Below are 13,839 nucleotides of genomic sequence, written 5' to 3'. Positions count from 1 at the left end.
TTGCCTGATGCTAACTCCCCAAGCTGACGAAAATCGTCCTTGTAGCTGGCTGATGATTCGTCGAGCACGTATCCATCTTCGAGAAAGAGCTTCAAGAAGGCCACAAGCTGCTTGGCGTCTGATTTTTTGTGCTTGTCGTCGCATCTCCAGCCGCGCGGATCTCCTGCATACCACGCAAACCAGGTGTCGGTTAGCGGTTGCAGCTTCGAACGGCGTCTGCGCTTCTGGGGTACGTTTGTTTCTTCTTCTCGCAGTCGCTTTGATCCTTGCTCACCTCGTCGTGCGATTATATCGTCTTTTTTACTGTCGTTTGCAGATTCTAACGAGTTTACGCGTGCTTCCAGTTGTCGATTTAGCTCGATTAATCGTTCAATCAAGGCCGTTTGATGATCGAATGCAGCTTTCGCTCCTTTACTTCCTTCGATCATGTCTTCAGTGACTCCGTTTGCTTGGTTTGATGATCTTGCGAGCTGTTGTGACCAAGTGAGCAGGTTGGTCGTCGTCACTCCGGATTCCTCGGCGCAGTGCTCAATCTTCGCGACTACTTTACCGCGTGGGTTAATCTTTAACAGCGACGGATAGTGAAGGATCAGCGTCGCAGTCAGCCCTTCTCGCACAGCAGCGCTGATGTTGAAGGCCGGATTTCCCAGTGAGTGGCTTGCACTGAATATTTTATGGCTGACTTCATGGATCTGATCTTGCGTAGTCGAGTCGAGGGCTTCCAGCGACGGCAGTACAGAGGTTTGCTTTGGTGCCATACCACTGAGCACCTTCGCAACTTGGTGATCCTCCTTCGGTTATTGAAGACGTATGCAAATGCCTTGTTTGTCGTAGTCATGTTCCAGGCTCCGCGGTCGAAGATCCACCGCGCTGTCAAGTCCGAGCAAGCGTTTGCATGCTGAGCTCCTCCTCGGCGAAAGGAGTGCGAGCTCAGCGGTTCTTCCACTCCAGCTGGACCCGCAACTCGATCGAGGAGACGATTAACTTGAGCGTGGATCCCAAGAGATGCCCTGGATGAATTCGACTGAGCTGGTGCACTTGAAGGAGTTTGGTCGTCGCAGCCCTCAAGCATCTCCAAGAGGGGGACAGAGGCAGTCAGCTCAACTGGCACGTGGGCCGTTAGCGCTGAAAGATGGCTCAACAGCGCAGTCGATGGAGCTTCCTGAAATGCCAGCGCAAGCGCAAAATCCAGCAACGGACACGACCGGAAGTCAGCGGCGGGGAAAAGCGACAGCGCTTGCTCATCAGACGTCTTCATCCGAATGAAGCGGATGAAGAAAACCCCTCCAGCACCGATGGAGAGCTGCTGTTTGCGGACGAAGGTCAAGTCCGAAGCGCGGCCAAACAGGTACCAGAGCAAGCATAGCAATGCAGCATCTTGGTAGTCCTCTGCGCAGCTAGCTGTTGAATACAGGTATCCCACCATCTTTTGCATGTCGGTCTTGGTGCATGCCACCGCCTTCTTCACGAAACCACCGCTTTCGCGCTTAATACAGTGCTGCTCCAGAGTGCGACCCATGCTTAGCAGCTGCCTTGCAACAGCACCACCTGGGACGGGATATTCATCGAGCAGCCAGCACTTCACCTGTCGGTAGTATTGTGCCACGGAGTGCCGTGACTGATACTGCCCCTTCGAGCCAGCGTGGAAAGCAAGATAAACGCCAAACTTGTCCATTATCGTCAGGATGATGGCGCTTGCGCGGCTCGGTTCGGCAAAGATCATGGCGCCAACGTGCTCGAGGCTGGTCCCTTCGCTCGAGAGGAAGCGCTCGAACGCCTTTAGAGCGGTCGAGCGCGCGCGCTTGGTGTTGGCGGGCTTGAGATCGTTGAGGCTCATCGTAATGGGTCGGAGAGGGAGGTGATATCTAAATGATATGTGGCTGGGCGGCCTTCTCTATACAGATATACATATCTGAGGCTTGCTTCCGACCCGATACGTCGGAGTTAAGGGGGTTCCGACCTCTGTCGGATACTGAGCTTTTATTGGTAAAAAAATACGAGCTATGTCTCGAGTGGATTGGTGGAAACAGAATCAATGCAAATCATTGGTCAATATTCACGAAAAAATGCCATACAAAAGATCAGTGAGGTCGGAGAGATGATGTTATTCATCCATACCACCTCTGCTGCAAAATCCTGGTTTTTCTTGAGACCGTCCGTCGTTTCCATGACGTGCTCGATAACCTCGAGTTTTGCCCACGTGTTCACGTAGTTGACAATCGCGGCGTCCAGAGGCATCAGCGACCTCGCCCGCTCCAGATTCCCCCTACCGGCTGCGGCCTGAATGATCTCGTTCATTCCTCCTCGTCCGTTCCGTGGGGCGTGTTGTCCAGCAACCAGCGGGCAACTTCATAGTGCTCTTTTCGAATAGCGTCCCGATGGCGTGTCCTCCCCACCTGACCACATTGCCAGGCCCCTTCCAGTTTGGAGGCATTACCGAGACATTGTCCGCGAATGCATCATAGTCCACCTTCACCTCCTTCAGCTCATGCTTAAAATCCCGCCCTTCGTCGTGCTCCAGCAGAAATTTGAGTACATGAAAGCGCCCATTTTGTGCCGCTAGCGTGACCACAGTTGAAGGCACTTCTAGGCCCTGAAAATGGGCAAAAAAAACATTTGAGCACCTCCAGATCGCCCCGCTTGGCGGCAACTGGGACAGACTCTTGGAATTGGTAGTGGTGGTAGTACAGCTCGGATCGCAGGTAGTTGTGCAGCGACCATCCTGGCGCTCTGTCGGCAGCGGAAGTGCAGCTCACGTCCCAATTCCAGTCCAGAAGGCGCGTCGACCCAAATGAGGAAGCATCGCGCAGCGACAAATTCTGTGACGGGCCGAGGAACTTGGAGATGAGCGCCCTGATGCTTGGAGAAGAGGCCACGGACGGGCGGTAGCGCAGCACCAACGCCACAACCTGCAGCAGGACGGGGCCATTTTGGCGAGCAAGGCAGACCTACTGGAGTGGAATACCCTAATTAGAATGTTTTGGGTGTAATGGAAATAGCTTCAAGGTACCAAAATAGTACGGATTGGGCTCGCTTCCAGCTGTACGCCGTTGTGTCACCTCACACCCGCAAGTGGGTCCTCTCATCTCGTCGTTCCCTGTTCCATTGGCGCACCTGCCGCTGCACGAAGCCTGCAAATTTGGGTCCGTGGATGGGTCTCCAGTTGCACCTCCGCCGCCGCAAGAGTGCCAGGATGGTCGCTGTTCAACTACCTGCGCTCGGACTCATCCTACCATGAGTACCAGTTTCGAGCGGCGCTGCAAGTCGTCGCCGGTCGAGGCGACTTGGCAATGGTCGAATGGGTCTTTACCCATTTCCAGGTGGGACGAAAAATGGGCACATGCAGGTGTTGCAGAACCTATTCGAGCACGGCCCACGAGTTACTGTGAATCGAGACACGTATGTGGACCGTGTCCCGGTGATGCCGGCAAACTGGAAAGAACCGAGCCACGAGGTCAGATGGGGAGACCACGCGATTCGGGAGGTGGCGAGACGAAATCACCGAGATGTAGCTGCTTCCGTCCAATGTGCGGGACGAGTGTTGTGTAACCATTTCACAACACCAAGATGCCCTTGGCCTGCGGCTCTGTCAATCGCATCGCTAGAACGGGACTACTACTCAATCGTCTTCTTGGTCCGTCTCCGCTTCGAGCTCGTTGCTCCAGCAACGCCGCCAGACACTTACCAATCGTCCAGGTGGCCATTTTTCGCTGCTTCGATCACAACCTCATCGGCAGAATGATAGTTGCCGTACGACGAAGAGCACTCCAGCAACCACTTGATCGTGTCCAATTGTCGTCGCTGCATCCACCAGAGCAGTTGCATTCGAGTCGGTAAAGCCATGGTCGGAAATGTACTGAACCACTTCGATATGGCCGCGCCATCTAAAAAGCGCGTGCAACAGGTGTCAGTTTTCAAGCTTTCGCACACTTTTCGTCCAGTCGGATGCTCTACCATCCACTTCACCATCGGGAGGTCGCCACGGCTAGACGAGTAGGTGATCCCACGTCCCCATTCATCCGTCCAAGCCCCTTTCGTTTTCTTCTTCCGTTCTGAACGAGCTCTAGGTTGCCGTCATAGACCGTTGATAAAATGGCCGAAGCCGCAAACTCCTGGTGCTTTTTCAGCATGTCCGTCGATTCCATCAGCTGCTCAGTGCGGGTCCAATGACAAACGTACTCCACAACTTTGGCGTCCAGAGGCAGCAACACCGGAAGAATTTATTTTGGTTCGTATACCGACCTGATCTTGTTCACGATCAGGAATGCGGATCAGGCATGTGAACTGAACGATTTGACGGTGAAGCAAGTGTGTATTGGGGAAGTTGCTGCATTATAGGAACGTGCTAGTAGCTACCGAACACTATCTATAGTGGGACAGTGGCGCTTGAACCAGTGGCGGTGTCGGAGGGAGTCACCTCCTCAGCCATCTCCTCGTCGGTCCCAATGTCGGCAGGAATGTCGATGGCTTCGGGAAGCTGGATTACTTCGCGAGCAACTCGTCGGGTACGACCACGAGGAACGTTGGCAATACGACGCACTTTGCAGCATTCAATCAGATTAGGGGTCAATGTGGTTCATTTGGTTAAGGTCAAAGGCATGAAGATGCCTTGCCTTGCTTGAGAGGCAAGGTGCCGAGTGGCAACCCCCGAAATGGCCATACCCAAATGACCTACATTGACCTCGTTGAATCTGACCCAACTAAGTAGGTATAGTGATTGTGCTCGAGGCCGATAGGCGTACCGAGTGCTCGACTGTATGGTCGAGCGGAGCGTAAGCTCGAAGGCATTACCCGGCAGCGTCAGGGCCGCTCACCAGGTGTACCGAGTGCTCGACTGTATGGTCGAGCGGAGCGTAAGCTCGAAGGCATTACCCGGCAGCGTCAGGGCCGCTCACCAGGTGTACCGAGTGCTCGACTGTATGGTCGAGCGGAGCGTAAGCTCGAAGGCATTACCCGGCAGCGTCAGGGCCGCTCACCAGGTGTACCGAGTGCTCGACTGTATGGTCGGGCGGAGCGTAAGCTCGAAGGCATTACCCGGCAGCGTCAGGGCCGCTCACCAGGCAAACCGAAAACTGGCTGTTGCGCGCTTTGGTTGTCGTCGGTGGAGTGTTGCGGCCACGTATCCAATGGCTGGGTGCTTGTGTGGAGAAGTGAGAAGCCCCCGAAGAAATGTAAATCGAGCTTCGTAGTGGGTGTACCGCACCGTGCGCATAAATGACGGAGAAGGACTTCCCGACATTGTACTTGGTCATGGCGCCGACGTTCCAGTTTCCCGTCTCTCAGCTTGCTGGCGTCGCGGACCATGACATGGATCTGAGTCTTGTACTGCTTCTGGTGCTTCTGGTGCTTCTAGTGCTTCTTCTGGTGCTTCTTCCGGTGCGCTTTCTTGTGCGTCTTCTTGTGCTTCGTTTGGCGCTTCGTCTTGTGCTTGGTTTGCGAGTTGCCGCACGACCAGCCGACCGTGACGTGGTCCACGGAGCCCTCCTTGAGCGTGCAAGCCGAGACGTCATCCGCACGGTCCGTCGTCACCTTGGGGACCAACATGGAGCCGCGCCGAAACCAGTGGCACGGCTCTATGCCGAGCTCCAAACGAAAGCATCCGTGCCTTGGGAACATCCACCAGGAAGCAGAGCGAGGACGTAGCGGCCACCGCGGCGTCCACCACCACCAGCTCGCTCCCGTGCCGTGCGTGGTTCAGCAGGGTAGACGAGAGCACATCGCGATGGGCTCCGATTGCCTCCTACAACTACGCCGATATGGCAGGCGTGGTGCTGGACTCAACGCTGGTGAAACGCCCACAGCACTTGTACGGCGGCGCGGTCGTGAGGGCTTGATTCACGCGTCGACGTAACTCCAAATGAACCACGACAGGAAGGGGGGCCAAGATTCCTGGTCCAGGATCGGCATTGGCCAGCCCACCTATCCATTTTCTGCACAACTAGATGTTGGGTCTTCAATTTGAGGACTTGGTCGTAATGTCTTCATTCTGCTTCAAAACATATTTTCCCCAGCTTCGTCCGCTTGCTCATTCCGCCTTGCTTCAACACTGCACTCACTTCGCGTGGAAAACTACCTTTGCAGCATTCAATCAGATTAGGGGTCAATGTGGTTCATTTGGTTAAGGTCAAAGGCATGAAGATGCCTTGCCTTGCTTGAGAGGCAAGGTGCCGAGTGGCAACCCCCGAAATGGCCATACCCAAATGACCTACATTGACCTCGTTGAATCTGACCCAACTAAGTAGGTATAGTGATTGTGCTCGAGGCCGATAGGCGTACCGAGTGCTCGACTGTATGGTCGAGCGGAGCGTAAGCTCGAAGGCATTACCCGGCAGCGTCAGGGCCGCTCACCAGGTGTACCGAGTGCTCGACTGTATGGTCGAGCGGAGCGTAAGCTCGAAGGCATTACCCGGCAGCGTCAGGGCCGCTCACCAGGTGTACCGAGTGCTCGACTGTATGGTCGAGCGGAGCGTAAGCTCGAAGGCATTACCCGGCAGCGTCAGGGCCGCTCACCAGGTGTACCGAGTGCTCGACTGTATGGTCGAGCGGAGCGTAAGCTCGAAGGCATTACTCGGCAGCGTCAGGGCCGCTCACCAGGTGTACCGAGTGCTCGACTGTATGGTCGAGCGGAGCGTAAGCTCGAAGGCATTACCCGGCAGCGTCAGGGCCGCTCACCAGGTGTACCGAGTGCTCGACTGTATGGTCGGGCGGAGCGTAAGCTCGAAGGCATTACCCGGCAGCGTCAGGGCCGCTCACCAGGCAAACCGAAAACTGGCTGTTGCGCGCTTTGGTTGTCGTCGGTGGAGTGTTGCGGCCACGTATCCAATGGCTGGGTGCTTGTGTGGAGAAGTGAGAAGCCCCGAAGAAATGTAAATCGAGCTTCGTAGTGGGTGTACCGCACCGTGCGCATAAATGACGGAGAAGGACTTCCCGACATTGTACTTGGTCATGGCGCCGACGTTCCAGTTTCCCGTCTCTCAGCTTGCTGGCGTCGCGGACCATGACATGGATCTGAGTCTTGTACTGCTTCTGGTGCTTCTGGTGCTTCTAGTGCTTCTTCTGGTGCTTCTTCCGGTGCGCTTTCTTGTGCGTCTTCTTGTGCTTCGTTTGGCGCTTCGTCTTGTGCTTGGTTTGCGAGTTGCCGCACGACCAGCCGACCGTGACGTGGTCCACGGAGCCCTCCTTGAGCGTGCAAGCCGAGACGTCATCCGCACGGTCCGTCGTCACCTTGGGGACCAACATGGAGCCGCGCCGAAACCAGTGGCACGGCTCTATGCCGAGCTCCAAACGAAAGCATCCGTGCCTTGGGAACATCCACCAGGAAGCAGAGCGAGGACGTAGCGGCCACCGCGGCGTCCACCACCACCAGCTCGCTCCCGTGCCGTGCGTGGTTCAGCAGGGTAGACGAGAGCACATCGCGATGGGCTCCGATTGCCTCCTACAACTACGCCGATATGGCAGGCGTGGTGCTGGACTCAACGCTGGTGAAACGCCCACAGCACTTGTACGGCGGCGCGGTCGTGAGGGCTTGATTCACGCGTCGACGTAACTCCAAATGAACCACGACAGGAAGGGGGCCAAGATTCCTGGTCCAGGATCGGCATTGGCCAGCCCACCTATCCATTTTCTGCACAACTAGATGTTGGGTCTTCAATTTGAGGACTTGGTCGTAATGTCTTCATTCTGCTTCAAAACATCTTTTCCCCAGCTTCGTCCGCTTGCTCATTCCGCCTTGCTTCAACACTGCACTCACTTCGCGTGGAAAACTACCTTTGCAGCATTCAATCAGATTAGGGGTCAAAGTGGTTCATTTAGTTAAGGTCAAAGGCATGAAGATGCCTTGCCTTGCTTGATAGGCAAGGTGCCGAGTGGCAACCCCGAAATGGCCATACCCAAATGACCTACATTGACCTCGTTGAATCTTACCCAACTAAGTAGGTATAGTGATTGTGCTCGAGGCCGATAGGCGTACCGAGTGCTCGACTGTATGGTCGAGCGGAGCGTAAGCTCGAAGGCATTACCCGGCAGCGTCAGGGCCGCTCACCAGGTGTACCGAGTGCTCGACTGTATGGTCGAGCGGAGCGTAAGCTCGAAGGCATTACCCGGCAGCGTCAGGGCCGCTCACCAGGTGTACCGAGTGCTCGACTGTATGGTCGAGCGGAGCGTAAGCTCGAAGGCATTACCCGGCAGCGTCAGGGCCGCTCACCAGGTGTACCGAGTGCTCGACTGTATGGTCGAGCGGAGCGTAAGCTCGAAGGCATTACCCGGCAACGTCAGGGTCGCTCACAGCCAAACCGAAAATTGGCTGTTGCGTGCTTTGGTTGTCGTCGACGGAGTGTTGCGGCCACGTATCCAATGGCTGGGTGCTTGTGTGGAGAAGTGAGAAGCCCCCGAAGAAATGTAAATCGAGCTTCGTAGTGGGTGTACCGCACCGTGCGCATAAATGACGGAGAAGGACTTCCCGACATTGTACTTGGTCATGGCGCCGACGTTCCAGTTTCCCGTCTCTCAGCTTGCTGGCGTCGCGGACCATGACATGGATCTGAGTCTTGTACTGCTTCTGGTGCTTCTGGTGCTTCTAGTGCTTCTTCTGGTGCTTCTTCCGGTGCGCTTTCTTGTGCGTCTTCTTGTGCTTCGTTTGGCGCTTCGTCTTGTGCTTGGTTTGCGAGTTGCCGCACGACCAGCCGACCGTGACGTGGTCCACGGAGCCCTCCTTGAGCGTGCAAGCCGAGACGTCATCCGCACGGTCCGTCGTCACCTTGGGGACCAACATGGAGCCGCGCCGAAACCAGTGGCACGGCTCTATGCCGAGCTCCAAACGAAAGCATCCGTGCCTTGGGAACATCCACCAGGAAGCAGAGCGAGGACGTAGCGGCCACCGCGGCGTCCACCACCAGCAGCTCGCTCCCGTGCCGTGCGTGGTTCAGCAGGGTAGACGAGAGCACATCGCGATGGGCTCCGATTGCCTCCTACAACTACGCCGATATGGCAGGCGTGGTGCTGGACGCAACGCTGGTGAAACGCCCACAGCACTTGTACGGCGGCGCGGTCGTGAGGGCTTGATTCACGCGTCGACGTAACTCCAAATGAACCACGACAGGAAGGGGGGCCAAGATTCCTGGTCCAGGATCGGCATTGGCCAGCCCACCTATCCATTTTCTGCACAACTAGATGTTGGGTCTTCAATTTGAGGACTTGGTCGTAATGTCTTCATTCTGCTTCAAAACATCTTTTCCCCAGCTTCGTCCGCTTGCTCATTCCGCCTTGCTTCAACACTGCACTCACTTTGCGTGGAAAACTACCATACTCGTGCGAGATCGTCTTAATCACCGTGACGAATGTCGCCATAGACGGATGCGGCGTCGGGAACCTACTGTTTAACTCGCGGTTAAACCGCTCGAGAGGATTGTTAGTCCTCGCGATCAGTTCGTTGTCCAGCCCAAACACATTCCACACCTCAATGGAATACTGTTCAAGCCATGTGCGCTCAAAATATCCCCAGAACTCTCTCCATTTTCCTACAGAATAGGCCACCCCAGCTATAGTGCATCGCCGCTTGATCTCACGCCTTACCCACTTAATGCCCCGTTCAACTTGATCATGCTGAATCACAGTCAGTGTGTCTAACGCACCACGCGTCATGGCAATGATGCACTCATCCTCTGGTATAGCGTAGCGCTTCATTGCGCGACGGAGTGCCTGCTTCATATGAAACAGACACCCCAACACAATTGCGTTAGGAAACTGTGTTTGGAGCGAATCCATCAAGCCGACCTCGAAGTCGCAGACAATTTCTGCTGGTTCAATTTGCTGATCAGTAGCTTGAACGATGAAATGTATCATTTCCCAGTAGCAATCGGCCGTTCGGGAAGTGCTCAGAACGTAAAATACAGGTACGAACACACCAGATGCGCGATCATGTACCATGAACACGACGCATTGCGCGTAGCCACTCGGGACACAACGAAACGTCCCATCAACGAATAGCGTCGTGCCATGGTAGCGTAAGAGTGCCACCAAGGCAGGGTGCGCCCAACCCAGATGACGCGTAGGCTTAGTCAGGTCGTCACGGTTTGGTGTAATACAGTGAAATTGGAAAAACGTAACTGCCTCGTTGAGCGCTAGCGAAAGCGGTGGGATCTCGATAGAGCCGTGTACGTTGCCCGAATACTGCTGGTTTCTTGCATGGTGCACGCGCCGTATCACTTGCTGCTCCGACAAGCCGCGCACGACATCAGGATTGTCCGCTGAGTAGAAGCGGCGCTGGAGCTCCTCCCAGACTCGACGCACAGGCCATGCAACATGCTCAATCGCTAATAGGTCAGTTTGTGCCTTCATTTCAGCTTCTACGTTGGCGACGGAGCTAGCTACAACTGTCTCGCTGCAAGTATGCGTTCGGACGCACGAGTAGCCCATTGATGCAATCGTAAACTCCATTTTGCCACAGCAGCCCGCTCGATACTTAGAACACCGATAAACTATCTTCCTCGAAGAAGCCCAAGCGCGAGTGTACTTGTACCCCTTGAAGAAACACGTCGTACGCTCAGCACGTCTCGGGGCGCTGCTGCCGGTGAGTTCAGCTGGCCGAGCCGCTTGCCCGTCGCCATCTTCAGGTACTTCTGCTACGTTTTCAGCTCGAGAGGCACCCTTGCTATCCACCACCGCGGCCCCCACCTCCTCGTCCTTCCCGACCGCACTAGCACCTTCCTCCATGTCACGTGAGCCCTTTGACGCAACTTCCCGACTGATTCAGCACCCAACACTGCCTGCCCTAAGCCACTCTCCATCCCTAGTTTCCCGATCCCACACCCGATCATCGGTGCGACATCCGTCGGATCATAAAACCGATCAGTTCCGTATACGACCCATTTGGGAGGTAACCGCAACACCCTCGCCAAGTCGAAATTGCCCGCGTTCACGGCCACTTTAATAATGCCGTTCTTCTCTTCGAGATCCGAGAGGTGAGGAGTGTTGTCCAGCAACCACTTAATGGGTGATGCTGCGCGGAATGGCCTCTAGGAAATGGTGAAATGGCTGCACGCGAACACGACTGCAGGCTGCACAGCGAACGCGATGGATGCCGCTTTCGCTCACAACCACCTGGAGATCTGTAAATGGTTACACGCGCACCGATCAGAGGGATATACCGTTCTAGCCGTCGAGCATGCCACAGGTGGCAAATATTTACAAGTTGCATCGTGGCTTTTCGGTCGTACTACCCACGATTTACCCCGAGGACAACCGACTATGGATATATCCGCTGAATTTGTTCGAAGTGCTGCTCTTTCTTCGAGTGAACTACCCGGAGATCTTCACTCCAGAATTCGCCCGAGAACCAGACGTGACCTCACTGGGGAGTATTTGAAGGAAATGGCGCTATAGTGGAACCCTAGCTAAATGAACATTGTGCGGGGGGAGGGGGGGGATACAGAAGACAAAGCCTACCGAGTATGGCATGAAATGTAACTAAGGGTGAACACCTTGACTACCATTGTACTCGAACATTCATTTTTGTTGCTCACGTTTACATCTACATGTAGCGTACTTCAAGTTCGTAGCATCGGCGGAATGCCGAAGTAGGAACGAATGGTGACGTAGACGGAGTGTTGGCATAAAGACCTTCTGAGTGGCAACACTCACACATGATAAAGTCCGTGACCCCAGGCCTTAGGGTTCACCACGACGTCGACATCGATTAACTTTCCGCCTTCAGTGGGATGCAGTCCTCTGCACAATAGCAACACAAACGCCGTTAGTTCAGATATCAACGTCAACCTTCATTGAAGGTCCTTCAACAATTATAGCAGCCACGTACTGTACGTCTGCCACACGGTCTTCTTGTCGAGGGCCTGGAATCCCAACCAGCCCGCCGTTCTTGCACGACGAATAGTCCACGGGGAACTCCGTCTTCACGTTCACGTTCGAGTGACCGTACTTGCTGTAGCAGTCGTCCGCAGCCAGCACCTTCTTGTTGTCCAGCCAGATCTCGCACGGGCCCGTGTGGATGAGGCCACGAGAGAAGACGGCCTTGCCGTTGGTCGGGATGGGCTGCGGCGTGCCGTTCGGGTTGGTCCAGCCGCAGTCAGGACCGTACAGCGACGTGTCATCCAGGAGCGTCCTCAAGTCCTTGTAGTTGTGTTCCGCCTTGAGAGAGTTGAACACGGCCACACTCTTGGCAGTGTTGCCGTACCACTGGTCGCTCTTCCACACGGGGTCGATCCGCACGAGCCAAGCCGAGTTCTCGCCGCCCTTGAACTGCGACTCAGGGACCAGGACGTATGGGCGTCGGTGGTCGGCACCGAGGCGGCCATGAGCACGGCGGCGGACGCGATGGCAGCAGTAGTCTTCATGATCGAAGTGATGTTTGGGTGACTTGGATGGTTGTTGTTGCTGGGAAGGCAAAAGTGGAAGTGGTTGAATACGAACAGTTCGTCACGAGTGCGATCAATAGATGCACTTGCCCCCTGTTCAATGAGGATGGTGCACGTTGCACCTATAATATGGTTGCGTGCAGCCTAGTGTTCGCGTACGGTATCAAACGCACGCCAGATGTCTCCATAGTATAGGTATGCCAACAATTTCGATCATGAAGCGTCATCCATATGCCACACCGCATGGTGCAGGTATAAAGAGCGATCTGGGAACCGGGAACTACAGTCAAACCTGTTTATATGAGGCCCCGTTGGTGACCATCTACAACAATGACTCATATAAAATGGACTCAGTTAAAAAAATTATGTGGTGCACGTAAAGAAATCGCGCATAATTCGCTGCCGCTTTGCCTTCACCGTAGTCTCCCGAACCAAAGCGGACACGGTCTGTAAAGTTCTTCGTTCTCTATCAGTCTGCTCTCCGCATTGAAGCAGAAATGCAGACAGCTCCATGCAGTGTCTCAGAGCGATGGCAGGTTGAATTGTGGGTTCCTGGTCCTCCTCCTCCTCCTCCTGCTCGTCCTGCGAAACTGCATCACTTCCTGCTGCTTCGTCCACTATCACATCTGGCTCGTGCGCAGGCACGTCCTCGTCCACTGCCAGATACTCACTAGCGCTCACAGCGCCCTCCCACTTCGATAAAATCGCTGTCAAATCCACTCAGCGAGCATGGGGTTGTTCATGCCAGGATTCTGCTTGAGCTTTAGGTGCACTTGGAGCTTTTGTTCTAGCGTCAGACAGGTGCGAGGAGACATTGCGAGGGAAGGGGGCTTGCGTTGGGCGATGGGCGTTGAGCAGTGGGGGCTTTGAAGAGTGTGTGGTCGTGAACAGTGTGAATCAAATAAACAGGTTAGACCTAATTTGGTCCTCCAAAATGTGACTCATATACCTTGTATACATATAAACAGCGGTTATACAAAAACTAAGTAAAATATTTGGTAGCAACAAAGCTTGCATCAAATAAATGGCAAGGCTCAAATAGGGAGGATCATATAAACAGGTTTGACTGTATAAGATGTTGTGTATTACCGGTATAATCAATTGACCTAGTGGGAAATTGCAAGTCATAACTATCTGCTCTTTCAAGCTGCCGGTTTCATCCAATTCACAGAACTAATAACAAGAAGGCAAATGTTCATCGCGTTGCAAATTAGCCACGTAGTGGCACCAACAACTTGGTAGTACTTGTGTATTCGCAGCGTGCATATAGAGACGAATCAAGCGAGTAACCAGGTGACACTTGCCAGATGCTGAGTACAGAGGATGAAAAACATTATCACAATTGGGGACCGGTCCGGGACCGTCACCTACTGCCAGAGAGGTCGCACATAAACGTGTGTTATTAATCGGCTCGGTAGTTAGATAGAGGTGTTATTTGAATTCAGGGCTTTCGGTTAGCTATTGGTAGAAA

At 54.4% G+C, this 13,839-nt stretch overlaps 1 protein-coding gene across 1 annotated transcript; it reads right to left on the bottom strand.

The window, feature by feature from the left end:
* Window positions 1-11,633: 11,633 nt before the first annotated feature.
* Window positions 11,634-12,270, bottom strand: IUM83_16750 (Mucin-like protein 2; the record flags this gene model as incomplete). Its single annotated transcript, XM_067941655.1, has 2 exons — window positions 11,634-11,724; window positions 11,813-12,270. 2 exons carry the CDS (start codon window positions 12,268-12,270, stop codon window positions 11,634-11,636), a joined length of 549 nt encoding a protein of 182 aa, XP_067781271.1.
* Between the last annotated feature and the right edge of the window lie 1,569 nt (window positions 12,271-13,839).

This window comes from Phytophthora cinnamomi (genome assembly GCF_018691715.1).
Source record: "Phytophthora cinnamomi strain GKB4 chromosome Unknown Contig119, whole genome shotgun sequence".
NCBI classification, from domain to species: domain Eukaryota; phylum Oomycota; class Peronosporomycetes; order Peronosporales; family Peronosporaceae; genus Phytophthora; species Phytophthora cinnamomi.
Note: the sequence above shows the minus strand (reverse complement) of the source record. Positions and strands in the feature narration are given on the sequence as shown.